This window comes from Mauremys reevesii, linkage group 2, assembly GCF_016161935.1.
Source record: "Mauremys reevesii isolate NIE-2019 linkage group 2, ASM1616193v1, whole genome shotgun sequence".
NCBI lineage: Eukaryota > Metazoa > Chordata > Testudines > Geoemydidae > Mauremys > Mauremys reevesii.
The window spans coordinates 114,080,372-114,095,719 of NC_052624.1; the positions used below are offsets into that span (position 1 = coordinate 114,080,372).

Consider the following 15,348-nt stretch of genomic DNA (forward strand, 5'->3'; position numbering starts at 1 on the left):
CAAGATGTAATTGACTTCCATTTGAAAGCAAATTCTAAGTATTTGGTAAACAAATTAATGTGTAAATCTGGCCTTTTCCTGTTATCCTACAGATTGGTGTGTAGCATTTGTCAATGGGTTTTAAAATGCTTTACATAGTTGTCCATAGCAACAATATTATGTTATGTGTTTACCAACATTTTGCTTTGAGTAATATTTGCAGAACTAGATTCTGACCCTGCAAGAGGATCCACATGGGCAGATTCTTAAATCTGCCTGGAGTCCCAATGATTTCAGCCCCATGGAAGCTTTAGAAAGCACAGCATTGGGGCTAGGGTGACTTTAAACCTCTTGGTGCCTTCCCAGTCCTCACCTGCTCCAGGGGCTGGAGAGGCCCTGGTTTAATTTAAAACAGCCCTGGGGGCCTGTAAATTACAGCAGCCTTCCAGTGCTGCATGCTGTGGCCATACTCCAATGTGCCCCTCCCTCCTTTAGCCCTGCCCCATCACACTCCCCCTCGCCCCCAGTTTGTCTTTGGGGTGTAACCTGGACTGTGGGACTGCTGAGCCCTCTGTCCCACCAACCTGGGCTGCCTCTCACACTGACACTGTTGGCACGCTACAATCCTCTGGCAGATACTGCACTTACACAGCCATCCACAGGGCAGAACATACCTCGCTGTGTTACACATGAATGATCCCCCCAGCCACCCCAGAACTGTATCATATTGCACTGGCCAGTGTAAATTCATTATCTAATCTGCCTCTCCCTTGATGTGGAGAGGACACACTCTATCCTTTGTAACCTGACCTGAGATTTCTCAAGCAGTTCAACCAAAACACACTGTTTTAGATAAAAATAAACCAGATTTATTAACTCCAGAAAGATGGATTTTAAGTGATTATAAACATCAAGTGTAGAGATCAAAGTTGGCTACTTAAGAATTAAAATAAAATCACAGTCTAAGTTCTACAAACTCAACAGGATTTGAATCAAGCAGTGCCTCACCCTGACGGATGGTACAAGCAGGTTACAGATCCTCAATACACAGGCTTGGACTCTTTTCGAGCCTGAGACCTCCCTTTCCCAGTTCAAAGTCTTTGTCCTCCAGACATTTCTCCAGGCATTGAATGGGGGGAGGAGGGAAGATGCCAAGTAATGATGTCACTTCCTCTCTTCTATATTTTCTTCAAGCTTGCTGGAAAGATCTTTGCTGTGATGTGAGAATCAGGCAGTCCCCATTGGTCAAGCAGTTTCCATAGTCTACATGGTCTCTCTGAAAAGTCTCTGGGATAGTGGGTGGGTGCTGAGGAGCCATTAACGCTTTCTGGCTACTGCATTGTTGTACCTGAAATGCTGGTTGTGGGTGTTCCCAGCTGCACCACATATTTCAGTAACACATACAGCAATACTTCATAACCTTACATATAATGATTGTACATAACAATCCAACAGGATATGAATGTTCAGCAGATCAAAACTTTTAAAATGATGCCTCACAAAGCATACTTTGTACAAAACATATCATAATCCTATCACAGTGGTGAATACGGGGGTTCCAGGGTGCTGCTTTCTCACACTGGGTCCTTGTATGCTAGCCTTACAGTTGGTTTCTGCTGTGTCTGCACTGGGTGAAAGTCTTCTCCACCTGGTCCAGACCTTCTGCAGCCCTTTTACAGCACTCTGGCTCTTTGAACTGGAATAAAGGGGCTGGAGTTGGGGGCAGGGGGATGAGGATCTCACCCAGAGTTTGTCTTGTTCTTGGCCCAGATTAGGCAACCCTGGAATACAGCATCACTGCCATCCCTACTATTCAAAAATTGAGTCAGGCCCCCCCAAAATCATGCAGTTGGCTGAAAAGTCATGAGATTTAAAATATAAATACATCTACTCTGGTGTTTGAACTTTTAATGTGTTATTTCAGTCACATTCTCAAGCTTTTCTCTGCAACCACACTGGACAAAAAGCTTTTTTAAAGAAAGCTAAGATTCTTACCTGAGCACATGACTCCAGGAGCTTGAGCTTAAAGAAACACACTAAATATCATGAGACATGCAATAAAAATGGTAAGAGTTAACAACATTGCTACAGGACCTTAAATATCCTATTCTTCAAATACTTACTACTGGGCGTAGCCCTATTACCATGAATATTTCCCATTTGAAAATTCGTAAGTGCTACACCAGATAGTAAGACTTTAGAGTAGCAGGCCCTAAGGCCCTGACTCTGCAAGGACTTAAGCACGTGCTTAACGATATGCACTGAGCACTTTAAGCCTGTGCATAAGACTCAGGACTGGGGCCTAAGAACATAACTATGCAAAGAGGTTTCTTTTTATGACTTAAATCCAGTACGTAGTTATGTTTTCCTCGTTCTCATACTATACCATCCTTTAAACTGATTTAAGTTTTATTTGAATTGCTTTTTTGAAGAAGACAAAGTGGAGTTATTTATAATTATGTGGTTGTGTCACTGCCACTTCACTGACTTGAATTCAAAATATTGATTCTTACCAGAGCTTGAAATTAAAGCACTTGTTATAAGAGTTTTGTACTAGATATCATCATGAAAGTTCATTTGGCATTGTTTCTCAGAACAAAATTTGCTAAAAGAGAAAGCAGAGATTCCTGTCCATTTTTTTTCTAATATTGTCAAGTGGTTTTCCCAAGATGAGACGTTCCACTTGTAAATTTATTGTGAAATGATAGTGCTCTTGTTTGAGTCTAAGATCTCTTTAGCATTGCTAAAATTTAAAAAAACCTCTGTGATCTAACACTAGGAATCTTTTTTTATATACAAAAACATTTCCTTTTTATTATTTGGGTGTCTTTTTAAAGATAGTCTTCCATAATAAGCTCAACTAGGAGGAGAGGGCGAGAAGAGGAGAGGAACAGCCACAAAAAGATAAATAATAATTTTTGACCAGTAAGAAATTCAGCCATGGTATCGCATATCATAGCAGCTACAGTCCATGAAACGTTATCAAGAAAACTGTATAATCTGGAAAATAAGAAATTTTGAAGAGAGGAAAATCATTAAAGTACTTCAAGTGTTTTGGCCTCACTTAAGAATGATTCAGCAAGTTCAGGAGATACAAAACCTTTGACCTTCATTGAAATCCCCAAAACATTTTTCTCACTAAGTGGTACATAGTTGTTGACACATTCTTTCACTGTAGCAAGATTCTAAGCCTACTAGATATGGTGGGGTTTTCTTTATAAACTCACAGGGCAGATTCAAGCATAGTCTATGTCAATTCATGATCATGGGAGCCCAATCCTGCATGATGCTGAGTGCCTCCTGAGAGACTAAGACTATGTCTATACTACATCATTTACAGCGGCACAGCTGCACCACTGTAGCACTTCCTTGTGAAGATGCTCTAAGCTGACAGAACAGAGCTCTCCCATCGCCTTAATAACTCTTGCCTCTGCAAGAGGCAGTAGCTATTTCAGCGGGAGAGCTGTCTACACTGGAACTTATGTTGGTATAACTTATGTTGCTCACAGGGGTGGCTTATTCACACCCCTGCAACATAAATTATACCGAAGTATTTCGTAGTGTAGACATAGCCTCAGATACTGATTCAGCAGTGAAGCCAGATTCAGCAAATCACTTAAGTGCATGCTTGTGTGAATAGGGATAGATTTAAGTACATACTTTGGGCCTCATCCAAAGCCATTGAAATCAATGGAAGTTTTTTCAGATAAGACATTGTTGAGACCAGAAGTCACCACCCACTCTGCAATGTCTTCCATGCTAGACCCTCTTCTTAAATTCCATTTCAAGTGGCCTCTCTCTGAGTCAACTCACTACTATGGCAGCTGTTGCAGTATCATCAGAGGATTCTACATAACTAGGCTCCCCTCCCCCAACTATTTCCTGTGAGCCGGGCTTCCACCATAGCTTTGACATAATTTGTGAGAAGTGGCCACTTGAGTCCACCAGAAAGTTGTGCTCTTTAGCTTCCAGTTTCCTTCCCTATCCTTTTCACTACCCCTGCACCAGAACCACATTGCTTCTGCTTTAGTCAGAACTCTCTGAAGCCATAGACGGGAATCAAGATATAGCCCTACAATAAAAAACAAAACATTATAAACCTTGTTGCAGTGATGCTCACAAGTCATGTAGCTGTGATATTCTGAACAAAACGTTGTCTAACACTGCATCCAAAATAGGTCAGGCTTCTTGATGAGTACTACTGCAAGTTTGAGGAATTTCATTGACAAATCTTGCACGACAATCTGTGGGATCCCAGCAGCACTTACTGTGGCTCCTGGGAAGAGGCCTGTCATAAACAGATAGTTAAGGGTTAAGGTCTCTTTTACCTGTAAAGGGTTAACAAGCAGTACCTAAGAAACACCTGACCAGAGGACCAATCAAGGGACAGGATAATTTCAAATCTCTGTGGAGGGAAGGCTTTGTCTGTGTTCCTTGTTTGCTCTGTGTTCTCTCTTTGGATCTAAGAGAGGCCAGACATGTCTCCAAGTTCTCCTGGAGTAGTTCCTACTATCCAATAGTGAGTATTAATTAGAAAGGCGGATTAGTCTTATAATTTGATTTCTACATTTGCAATTGTGTGTTTGCTGAAGGAAGTTCTTTATTTCTGTTGCTGTTACTGATTATGCTGAGGAGGAGGGAGGGGGAAGTCTCTCCATTTTTTATAAGTTAGACCCTGTATTTTTGCATCCTGGTAATACAGAGAGAGTGTACTTTTTTTTCTTTCTTTAATAAAATCTTTTCTTTTTAGGACTTGATTGATTCTTCTCTTGTTTGCATTTTCAAGGGAAGGGGAGAGGGAAGTGAATCCCTCTTTGGTTGATTCAAGGAGTTTGAATCAGGTATCTCTCCTAAGCATTAGGAGAGGGGAGTGGGGAAATGGGTTGTTTCCCTTTGTGTTGAGTCAAGGATTTGACTCGGTGTGTAATCTCTCCGGAGCAGGCTGGAGAGAGGGAAGGGGGGAGGGGAACTGGCTGTTTCTCTCTCTCTGGTGAGATTCAAGGGGTTTGAATCTGGGTTCCCCAGGGGAAGCTTGGGGGACAGGCAGTGTGTCAGACACTTTAAACTGACTGGTGGCAGCGAAAACCAGATCTAAACTAGGATTTTAGTTTAGAGGAGTCCATGCAGGTCCCCATCTTGGGACCCAACAGCTCGAAGTGGGGGAGAAACCTATGACAAGGCCACCATGTCCCTGCAGCCTCGAGACTCAGGGGTGGCCAGGGAGGCTCCACGCACTGCCTTCGCGCCCACAGACGCCACTCCTGCAGCTCCCATTGCTCATGGTTCCTGGCCAATGGGAGCTGTGGAGCCATCCTCAGGGCAGCGCGCGGAGCCTCCCGGGCCTCCCATGTGTCTAGGGGCTGCAGGGATCTGACGACCGCTTCTGGGTGCCGTGGGGAGCTAGGGCAGGCAGGGAGCCTGCCTTAGCCCCGGGCTCCCGCTGCACTGCTGACCGGACTTTTAACAGCCCGACTAGACCCCGCAGGGTCCCTTTTTGACTGGTGTTCTGGTTGAAAACTGGATGCCTGGCAACCCTACATGTGTAACATAAGCACGTGAGTAGTCTTGATTCCAATGGGACTACTCATCTGTTTAAAGTTAAGACCATGCTTAAGTACCTGGCTGAATCAAGGACTTAGTTATTTAAGAGGTCTCTTATTGGAAACGTTTTGAAAAGGCTTGGATTAAAAACTGCCTTTTGTAACTGGAAATATCGCTTTTCCTAACTGCTTTAAATAGCATCTGTTATTGATCTGATTATATAGTTTTGTTTGTTAAATATACATGAAGTTGAAATAGCTCATTGCATCTTTCGTCAGCATTTATATGGTTACATTTCTTTAAAAAATCATTTTCATGTGCAATTTTGTAAAGACAAATGATGCAGAAGAATTTAAATGTTAAGTAATAGCATACTTGAGGCTACTCAAAAGCTATAAAGCACATGTGCAGCCATATGATAAGACTTCAGATCATTGTACACTGCATGAGTAATAATCATAATCATGAATAATTAATTACAATTTTAATGCTAATCCAACCCTCCCAGCCAAAATAGTCACTGTACAATATAAAATACACCTAAAACATAATGAAAATCATTCCAATTTTGTTAATGTTAAAAATTTATACCGTATCAACTATAGTGGGTCCAGAAGGCAGAAATGGAAAGTGAGGAGAGAAGGGTGGAAAATGTGAGGCCAGCAGTGACCATCCTAAAAAGCACCAGACAAATGTAATAACGTTTGGGGTGCAGGGCCTCATTCATTTGTTGCTGACAACGCACTCCGTGGTGCAGTGTTACATTTGGAAACCACCTGCCACATTTTGTGCTCTATCACAATCTCAAATCCATGGACAGGCTGCCGCTTGAAATGCTGCACCCCTCGGTGGCTCCTCAGCAGTGACTGTAGCAGGATCATCAATCTCTACATGTGGTCCAGCCCCCACTGGAAGGGGACAGAGCCATCCTGATTGTGAGCACTGGAGAGATAGTCTCCCTGCCATGAGTTCTGTTGCCCAGCGCCACAGTGGCCTGCAGCAGCCATAAAGAGGAATTATAGGGAAATTCCTGCTCACTTCCTGCAGCCCTGGGCTTGAACACGCTCACTACAGACAGAATCTCTGGGGAGTTTAGCTACCAAACTCTTAAGTCTCTCTGAGCAGGTGCATAGTGAAAAATTTCAAAGGCTGATAACTTAGCCAAATTTGGAAACTCTTAATGGGGCTGGCAAAAGGCACATCCCTGACACCAGTTGGGGATCGTGATCTGAGCACAGAGCAAGGGCCCCACAGATTGAGAGTTCCAGTCTGCCACTGCGTAGCTTTTAATTCTTTCCCTCTACCTCTGAGTGTCCCTCCCCCGAATGATTTCCTTCATCATTCTCTATCTGGCTCTGTTTTTTTTTTGAAATCCCTTTCCCTCTCTCTATTTTTTTATTCTTCCTCCCCTTCCCCTTCCGTATTCTGTTGTCTCTTCTGTGCTTGCCCATGTTGGACCCTTCTTTCTCCTTTACACTGTGTGGCTGAGTTTCCCCATTTTTTCCTGCTCTCTTTCATTCTCTCTTGTTTCTCCTTTCCTCTCCCCACAGTTCTTCCTGTGTCTCAGTCCCATTCACAAGGGCCTGCAAATTCCCTTCCCAATTCTTCTTTCTTCCTTTCTCCAGGAGCCTCCTCCAGTTTCACTTAACATGTATTGGCCTGTCTGTGGCGGCAGATCCCCCAACTGTGGGGGTTGGGAACAGGGAAAAGGGCCTAAGGGAAGCTCTAAATTATATTGGCTAGAATGATCACTCTGCTAGCTGGAGATGGCTAGAGTGTTGCATGCTCCAGCCCCAGCCTCTTCACTGTGGCCACAGCCAGGGTCCTCTCAGGAATGCTGCTTATGGGATTTTTCTGTCCAATTTCCTGTATTTAAAAAAAAAAAGTTGTAAATGGGCTTTTTACCAGTTCGGTGCCATCCAACGATTCCCTGATGTCAGGGGAATCGCTGAGTGCCCTGTTAGGGTGGCTCTCCACCCCGTTGGCACTGTCACTGTGGTGGAAAGGGGTAAGAGCTGGGATCCAGGATCTGGGCCGTGAAGTAGAGATGCCAACATTTCCAAGTAGACATAAGGCCGGATCCTGCACTCCTCAAACACTTAAACCTCTTGCTGATTGCAAGAAAAGCAGAATCAGGACCATAATAGCAAGCAATCTCAGTCCTTACATGAACGTTGTTTCTCATTAAGTATTAGTGTCACTCTTCAGTTGCATAAAGACCAACACGTCAGAAATGAAAACTCAGAAATACAAATCACTAGAGTAGAAGGTTACTAAAGCATATTAGAGTTTATTTTTTTAAGTTGTATTTAGTTCAAATAAAGTCATTTGGGCAGAGTATTTTCTTTGTGATGGGGGCAGGTGCTTATATCTACTATCATTCGCAGGGGCCCCAAGGACATCCTGGACTTGATGGAATGGTTGGCCCTCCTGGAAAGAAAGGAGAAAAAGTAAGTTAAAAATCTAAGGTCTGAGTTCTGCATAAAATCTTTGTCACTTCTGAGCTGCAGGAAGCCCTGAATAATTTACTGAATCCAGTTCCTAATGCTTGTTAAAACATCTCAAATGGCTGTTTGAACAACCTTATAATGTCCTGTTGCGTCCAGTCCTATTTTTTTCAATAGATAATGTACAACAATTACATGTAATTCATCCATAGAAAGGCAGAGTAATAATTAGGTTTATGCAAGTAAAGTACATGGGGCAGGTGAAATCCATCCCTCCAGCCAAAAGTGGCCTATAGCTGCAGCACAACTCCCTACTTCGGATCATCCACTGCATTTTTGTGGGGCGCTAGGGTCACTGGAACTACTAAATTGTGGATTCTATAGTCCATTCTCATCTTCTCCTTCTGCCCGGGCCTGTATGTAAGCCACCTATATGGTGCTAATGTTGCCTACATTTGCAATTTTGTCGTGAGTGTTGCAATATTTGGTGTTTTCTTAAAGCTTGTGCTTCTGGAGTCAAGTGATTGCATGAGAATCTCTGTTTTCATTAAAATCAAGTAAGTTTCTGGCCCTTATTGTTGCAGAGAAAATCTGGAAAATGGGACCTAAGTGCACCCTAAAGGCTCAAAAACCAGAAGGCAAAGAAAAAGAACCCCAATATTTTCTTTTAAAAAATCTCAGGATATTTAAGCCAGTCTCATGATTTTGTTGATGCTGATTCACGAGTTTTGAATACTTAGGGTTGGCAGTACTGTGGTACAAATGGGGTGCTCGGGCCCCCTCTGTGTGGCTTTTCCAGTGATCCCCACACCGAGCCAACATGGACCAGAGAGAGTTAAAATAAGTTCCAGAGCTCAGGGCTTGATCTTGTGTCCTTTGTAGTCAATGGCAAAGTTCCCGTTGACTTCAGTAGGACAAGATCAGTTCCTCTGGGAGGGTCCTGAGAAGAATAAAGATGCCTGGTTACAGTAAACTAAATTAACCTGCATCTCAGATTTTAGGGTGAAAGTCTGAAGGGGAGAGGGGTTAATTGGAAGAATGCCATTTTCATTCAGAGCACGTTCCTCAGGAAGAGGGATAAGGCCAGTTGTCTTGTCTTTCGGAGCCTATTTTCCACACTGTATGTATTTGATAAGAATTAAATTATAAATGAAGCACTCTGCACGCTGCAGTTGCTCAAAGAACAGTCAGTGCACAGCAGCACCATCAAGTCTGCCAAATCCATTCCCACCTGTTGAGAGTAGTTTTACATGTTTCCTGTCGTTCCTTTTTCTAACAAATCAGTCTTTGTCTGCTATTGTTTTATTATTGCTGCTTACTCTATCTGTTGAGTGCACATATGGTCAAAATTTCCATTGTCTGTCTGTGTAGGAGCTATAGTATTTGGCCAGCTATTATATGTATTGCTATTAATTCAGTTAGTGTGAATGGAAAAAAATAGCTGTTTTCATACTCTGGGTTTCTGGCTATTCTGTAAACTGAATAGAAAGAGAACGGCAAGGAAAAGAGATGGAAAGTGTGAGAGAGGCTTCAGTAAAAGCTGAGTGAGGTAGAAGAACAGATTGATGTCAATCCATTGTAGAGTACATAAGCAGGCTGACATTTGCAGTGTCTGACCTGTGCCATTCAGAGAACACCGAATACAGGAACTCTGCTTGTTTATTAAGGTTCCTATATCCCTTTCATACAGAGATTTGTCACAAATTGAGTGTGAATAAGAAAATCAGGTTGCTAGATTGCCACAGTGGAACCATAAAAACATCTGTAGCAATGTTAGCATTCTTTGACTGGGCCATACTTACAATTTGCTTGGGATCAAATCCTGCTTCCATTGCATTCAATGAAAATTTTCCCATTGACTTCAATGAGGTGAAGATTTCATCCTTGATATTTGATTCTGTGTGGTCCAAACCTCTAAAACCTGCTGCAATAATCAAAATACTAGATTGCTTCCTGTCTGCAAACCACACTGGAAGCGCTAGTCATTTGCAGATGTAACTACTCAACTGAAGGTTGGATTTTTTAACCAGCAGCTTTAATGCTTATTATAAACCAGCGTTATGACCTCAATAAATTCAACAACAAAGGTATTCACTGAGACCCGAATTAAGCAGAGCATATATCTGTGTTCTCTATGCCTAAATCATTTAATCCTGCTCTGACACTGGTTTTATTTTATAGGGTGATCAAGGTCTTCCTGGTGCAGTTGGCCCAAAGGTAAAAGGATCAAGCTTTGTTTATGTTGAAGTATAGCGTAACAACGTCCTTCAGGTATAGTGTGTCACACACAGTTTGGCACTGTATTCTGCCTATCAAAAGTTTCCTGAAAACAGCTGAAAGAAAGCCAAGATAAAGCAGATTAACCAAATGAATATTTGTAATTTTTCAATATTTTTTTGCCTGGGGCTCGAGATTCAGGGGACCTGGGTTCTATTCCCGACTCTGGCTACTGACCTGCTTTGTTGGGGCAAATGACTTCACCTCTCATTGTCTCCATTTCCCGTTTATAAAATGAGGTGAACCCTACATCACAAGGATGTTGCAAATCTTAATTCAATCATTTTTGAAAAGTGCTTTGAGATCCTTGGGTGGAAGAAGTCCAGAAGATTATTATTCTGCAACCTAATTAAATCAGTGAACATAATTTTGAGTCAAACAAATCCTGTAATCACACCTACGTGTTATAATTGTTCAGTAACATCATTTGTTGCCCTTTTGCTTTAGGGAGATGCTGGAGGTACTGGATCACCAGGCCCAGAAGGCCAGGCAGGTGCTGATGGGCACCCTGGAAAGCCTGGGCCTCAAGGACCACCAGGACCACCGGGGCCACCAGGCCCAGGCTATGGGTTTGGATTTGAGGTGCTCTTCTATTAAAAGGCTTAATTGTAGATGCAAAGTTATTGGCTCCAATGGAAGGACAGCATGCTCATTAACACTTTTCCTGTCTAACTATCTTTAAGACAAGTTTGATCACACTGAATACTATCCATAAAGTTTCTCTTCAGGTTTACTTTATTTTCTTCCAATCTACAGATAAAGCGTTCACTGTTTTTTATCTCAGTGGAACTTAGCCCTCTATTTGGCTGTAATTATTGTTCATTGCTGATTGCTTTCTTTAAGTTACTTTTATACAAATATTCCGTGATCTTAATGCCAACAACAGAATTGTTGTGCTATAAACTAAAGCTCTTATCACACAATTTTCACAACCACTTTAGTAGTTTATTTTAGTGTGTAAATAATTTATAGGGTAAACTTAAAGATATGTGCTGCTGTTGTGCATTAAACCTGAGCTTCAGATTCTGCTCTAACATGCCATTTTTCACTTGCTATCATTTTAGAGGCCATAAGTTTGGTTTAGGCAGGTCAGTTATGTAAGCCTGAAAGACACAAAATGCAGAAATTTGGTAGTGACCTCATGCAGTGTAATCCTCAATAGGAACATTTTCTCACAAAACCAAACAAATGAAGATTGCAAATTGACATTACATTTTTTTGTGCATATAGTGCCTCCTCTGTTTTAAAATTTGAACTCACCGAGGGCTCAGTTCAGTCCTTTATCTGAAAACAGTTCATAGTGCAGAAAAATAGCTGAATCTCAGCACAGAGAGTGAAACATACTGTGGTAAATTATATCTTCCCTTTCTGGCAGACTTGGGGTAGAGGATCTGGCTGTGGTAGGGTTTTAAACATCCATATTTTTGCTAAGGTTGGCATTTAACCTCCATCTATGCCCATGTATGGGTCACCCTCTCTCTCTATGTTTGTGTTTTTCATCTACTGTTTGGCTGTTCAGTTCGAGAAAGGCTCTCTAGCTAATTTTTTTTCTGTATGGGACATAATATACATCAGATCAGTAACCAAGATTAATTTTATGTGAGGAATATACAATGTTTGGCTGACAATTGCAAACATCTTATCCAGGATAAAGTCGGGACCTTTAGAACTTCTCCGTTTTATCTGAGATATATAAATATGGTTTCCTCAGTGTTTGCATTGTTCCTTTATTCTTCCCTATACTTACTCCAGGAAATACATTGAATATGTTAAATATGGAGGTTATGTAACTGCCAGTGCTTATTTAAGGACAAATTCTGATACCCTTATTCACACCTTACTCCCCAAGTAATTCTGCTGAAGTCACTGTAACTATTCATGGACTAATGTGCTACTAAACCAAAATAAAGATACCAGAATCTGGCCAGTAGATATCTCAAGCAATTCATTCATTTTTAAGGAGCATCTCTGTATTTGTTGTTTGCAATTGGTTCAGGAGGGGATGAGGACAGTTAGGAGCCAGTTATGGCCAGCCAGGGTCCAAACCCCAACATAAGTCAGAGCCCCTAGGAGGGGCTCTCCCTTATGCCAGGTAACTAGGAACTCCAGCTAGGAACTAGCACCATCAACCCCTTGAGAGCTGGTGAAGCGTGGGGGGTGCTCTGTCCCACCCCCATCATAGCCCGTGGGTAGTTGACATAGAAGCCAGCTTTGCCCCTTTAGCCCAGCTGAGAGGTCTCTTGTGCAGAGGGAATTTGCAGCTGGCCAATTAGGGCCAAATTTTGCCATTTTGCTGCCCCTAAGTCTGAGTGGTGTGAAGTTGCCAGAATTACAGGAGATAATCAGGATCGGGGCCCCATTGCATTGGCACCATACAGAGACGTAGGAAAGGCTGGTTCCAACAACATAAATTGGCCAGCCAGCTCTGAGCTGGAATAGCAGAACTGTATTTGTTTAATCATAAGTCAGGAAGATCAGGATGATTGTCCTTTCCCCATTTCTAGAGGGAAATTCCATCTAGGAATAGACTTGCTGATCCTACGTGATCATTTTGATTCCTGCTGCTGCCACCTGAAGACAATGTTGTGCCTGTTCTCAAGTTGGTATGCCAGTTTTGTTAGGGCAGTGCTAGCGTTTGGTTGGCAATCTGTTTATTGCCCTAAGCATGTCTCTTCTGCAAAGCACTGCTTTCAGCACTTGAAAACAGCTGTTATTAATTATGTGCCAAAGCTGAGCTGCACTGGGGAAAGAAAGAGACTGGGTTTGCTGGCCCTTGTGCTTGCCAAAAGAACAGTCTGTATTGCAGAAGGTACCTGGTAAACCTATTAAAAACACATGAGTGTCAAAAATGACAGTGTGTTATGTAAAACAGGCATTAGGCACTCTCTTTGATGGAAAAATATTGCCACAAGGAGACCAATTAAAGCGCAACGGAGTCAAGGTGAAGGAATATGCAACACAAGTGCATTCACCTTGGGAAGTGAGCAAACAGCTAAACAGTTCAAAGCTCATAATCGCAACAGATATTTCATTTGGTATTTGATGCACTTTGACTTACAGTTTGTAGAAAGAAGGGGGAAAAAATGGCTGAATGCTGCAGAGCCCTACTTTTCTGCCCTGACGGTGTGGTGTGTAAGTGAGGTAGAAACAGATTGAGAAAGAGTGTTGCACTCTCCACTGCTGTAAAAGAATTGGCATGTATATAAAGAAAATGCACATTTCCCAGTAATAGAGATCTGCCCTCTGCTTCAGCGAGCCTTTCCCCATGCATGGACATTGCTGTTCTCTCCGCTCATGCTCATTTCAGTGATCCATGTGAATCGCCTTTTGCATCCACAGTAATTGCAGGGAGGAAACCAATGTTCAATTGTGAGGGGAAGAAATAACTTTAGTTCTTGAATCACAATTAGGCTGCTTGGCAAAGTGCCTCCAGAGCCTCCTTTGCCAGAACAGATATAAATGTTTAAGCAATTTAGCTTTGAAAAGTAATTACAGTATGCACAGCTATACAAAGCAGCATAATGCTATGAGATAATTAAATGACAAAACACAAATCCGACACCAGAAATTAAAGTAGTACAAAGTACTCTTGAAAATGGAAAGTTACTTTCACTCTGTTCTCCTGTTTTTTTTCAATGTGAAATAATGCAGAAGGTTGATAAAGTGACAAAGTGACAAACCTATCACTCTGCGAGGTTCCCGATTGGCACAAAGGATCAGTGTGCTGTTCCCACATTTGAACATAGCTCACCTCTAACACTTAGCAGTGAACTGATAGAAAAATGGTTTTGGAGAAGAATTTAAAGTATGTTTGGTTTTTCTTCAATGCCTTTGCTTTTTAAGATTCAAGTGGAAGTCCTGATATAAAATGGCTGTGAATGTAAAATATAATGTCCTGTGATTCTTTTCTCTTTCACTATAGGACATGGAAGGCTCAGGGAGCATCAGTTTGTTGAGTGAACCCAGAATTCCAGGATCAAGAGGGCCAAATGTAAGATTTTTGGCTTGGGTTTTTATTTGGTTTTCAAAAAAAAATTGTTTGAAATATACTCCTCCCATTTTATATTCAGTCTGTCTGGAAGACTGGAATACTTTGAGTATGTGAACTAGTCCAGCTATATTATATTATTCTGAATTCATACAGAGCCAGGCTATTCTTTCTGTCTTAAGAAAAATGGGTAGTAGGAGGACCCAGATCTGTCTCACACAGGTGAAATCTGGAGAGATTCTACTGGTTTTGATTGAGTTGCTCTAGATTTATATTGTACTAAATTATTATCAGGATGTTGCCCAGGAAATCTGTATAGTTTTCATGTAATTTTTTGGGGTATTTGATTTGTTTAAATATTTGCTGATCTGTTACAGTTTTAAAATTTTATAGGATAAAGTGCAGTTTTTTTTCCCTCTATCTCCTTATCTGCTCCTTCCCATTAGCCTTAATACATGCTTTTTCTCACCTAAACATGAAAAAAACAAAACAAAAAAACCCCACTTCTCCTTCCTCCCTTTTTTCCCCTCCAGCCCCACTGATCAAGCTGTCTAGTTATGCAATCTTGATTTTTAAATTAAACTTTTTAGGAGAAAGAATTATTGTGTAAAGGTCAGTGAAAGGGTCTGCTCATTGTGTAGCAGCTGTCTAAATAAAACAATAACAGCAAAACCCCCAAACAAACAGTGTTAGGCTATATAGCTAATGAGAGAGGAAATAATACTGAAGCTATTATAATGCTGCAAAGAATCCTGTGGCACCTTATAGACTAACAGACGTTTTGCAGCATGAGCTTTTGTGGGTGAATGCCCACTTCGTCGGATGCAAGAGTGGAAATTTCCAGGGGCAGGTATATATAAGCAAGCAAGAAGCAAGCTAGAGATAACGAGGTTAGATCAATCAGGGAGGATGAGGCCCTGTTCTAGCAGTTGAGGTGTGAAAACCAAGGGAGGAGAAACTGGTTCTGTAGTTGGCAAGCCATTCACAGTCTTTGTTTAATCCTAAACTGATGGTGTCAAATTTGCAAATGAACTGAAGCTCAGCAGTTTCTCTTAGAAGTCTGGTCCTAAAGTTTTTTTGCTGGAGGATGGCCACCTTAAGATCTGCTATTGTGTG

General features: G+C 41.7%; 1 protein-coding gene across 9 annotated transcripts in view; it reads left to right on the forward strand.

Moving 5' to 3' along the window:
• Positions 1-15,348, forward strand: part of COL15A1 (collagen type XV alpha 1 chain) — a 276,139-nt gene that overhangs the window by 180,211 nt on the left and 80,580 nt on the right. For all 9 annotated transcript variants that reach the window (XR_005594255.1, XM_039525414.1, XM_039525413.1 and 6 more), the window contains 4 exons: positions 7,908-7,970; positions 10,149-10,184; positions 10,692-10,826; positions 14,167-14,235. Coding sequence is in view for 8 of the 9 variants with exons in the window: in XM_039525414.1 (XP_039381348.1) it covers positions 7,908-7,970; positions 10,149-10,184; positions 10,692-10,826; positions 14,167-14,235 (303 nt within the window). In the remaining variant the exon portion in view is untranslated. The remainder of the gene's footprint in view (positions 1-7,907; positions 7,971-10,148; positions 10,185-10,691; positions 10,827-14,166; positions 14,236-15,348) is intronic.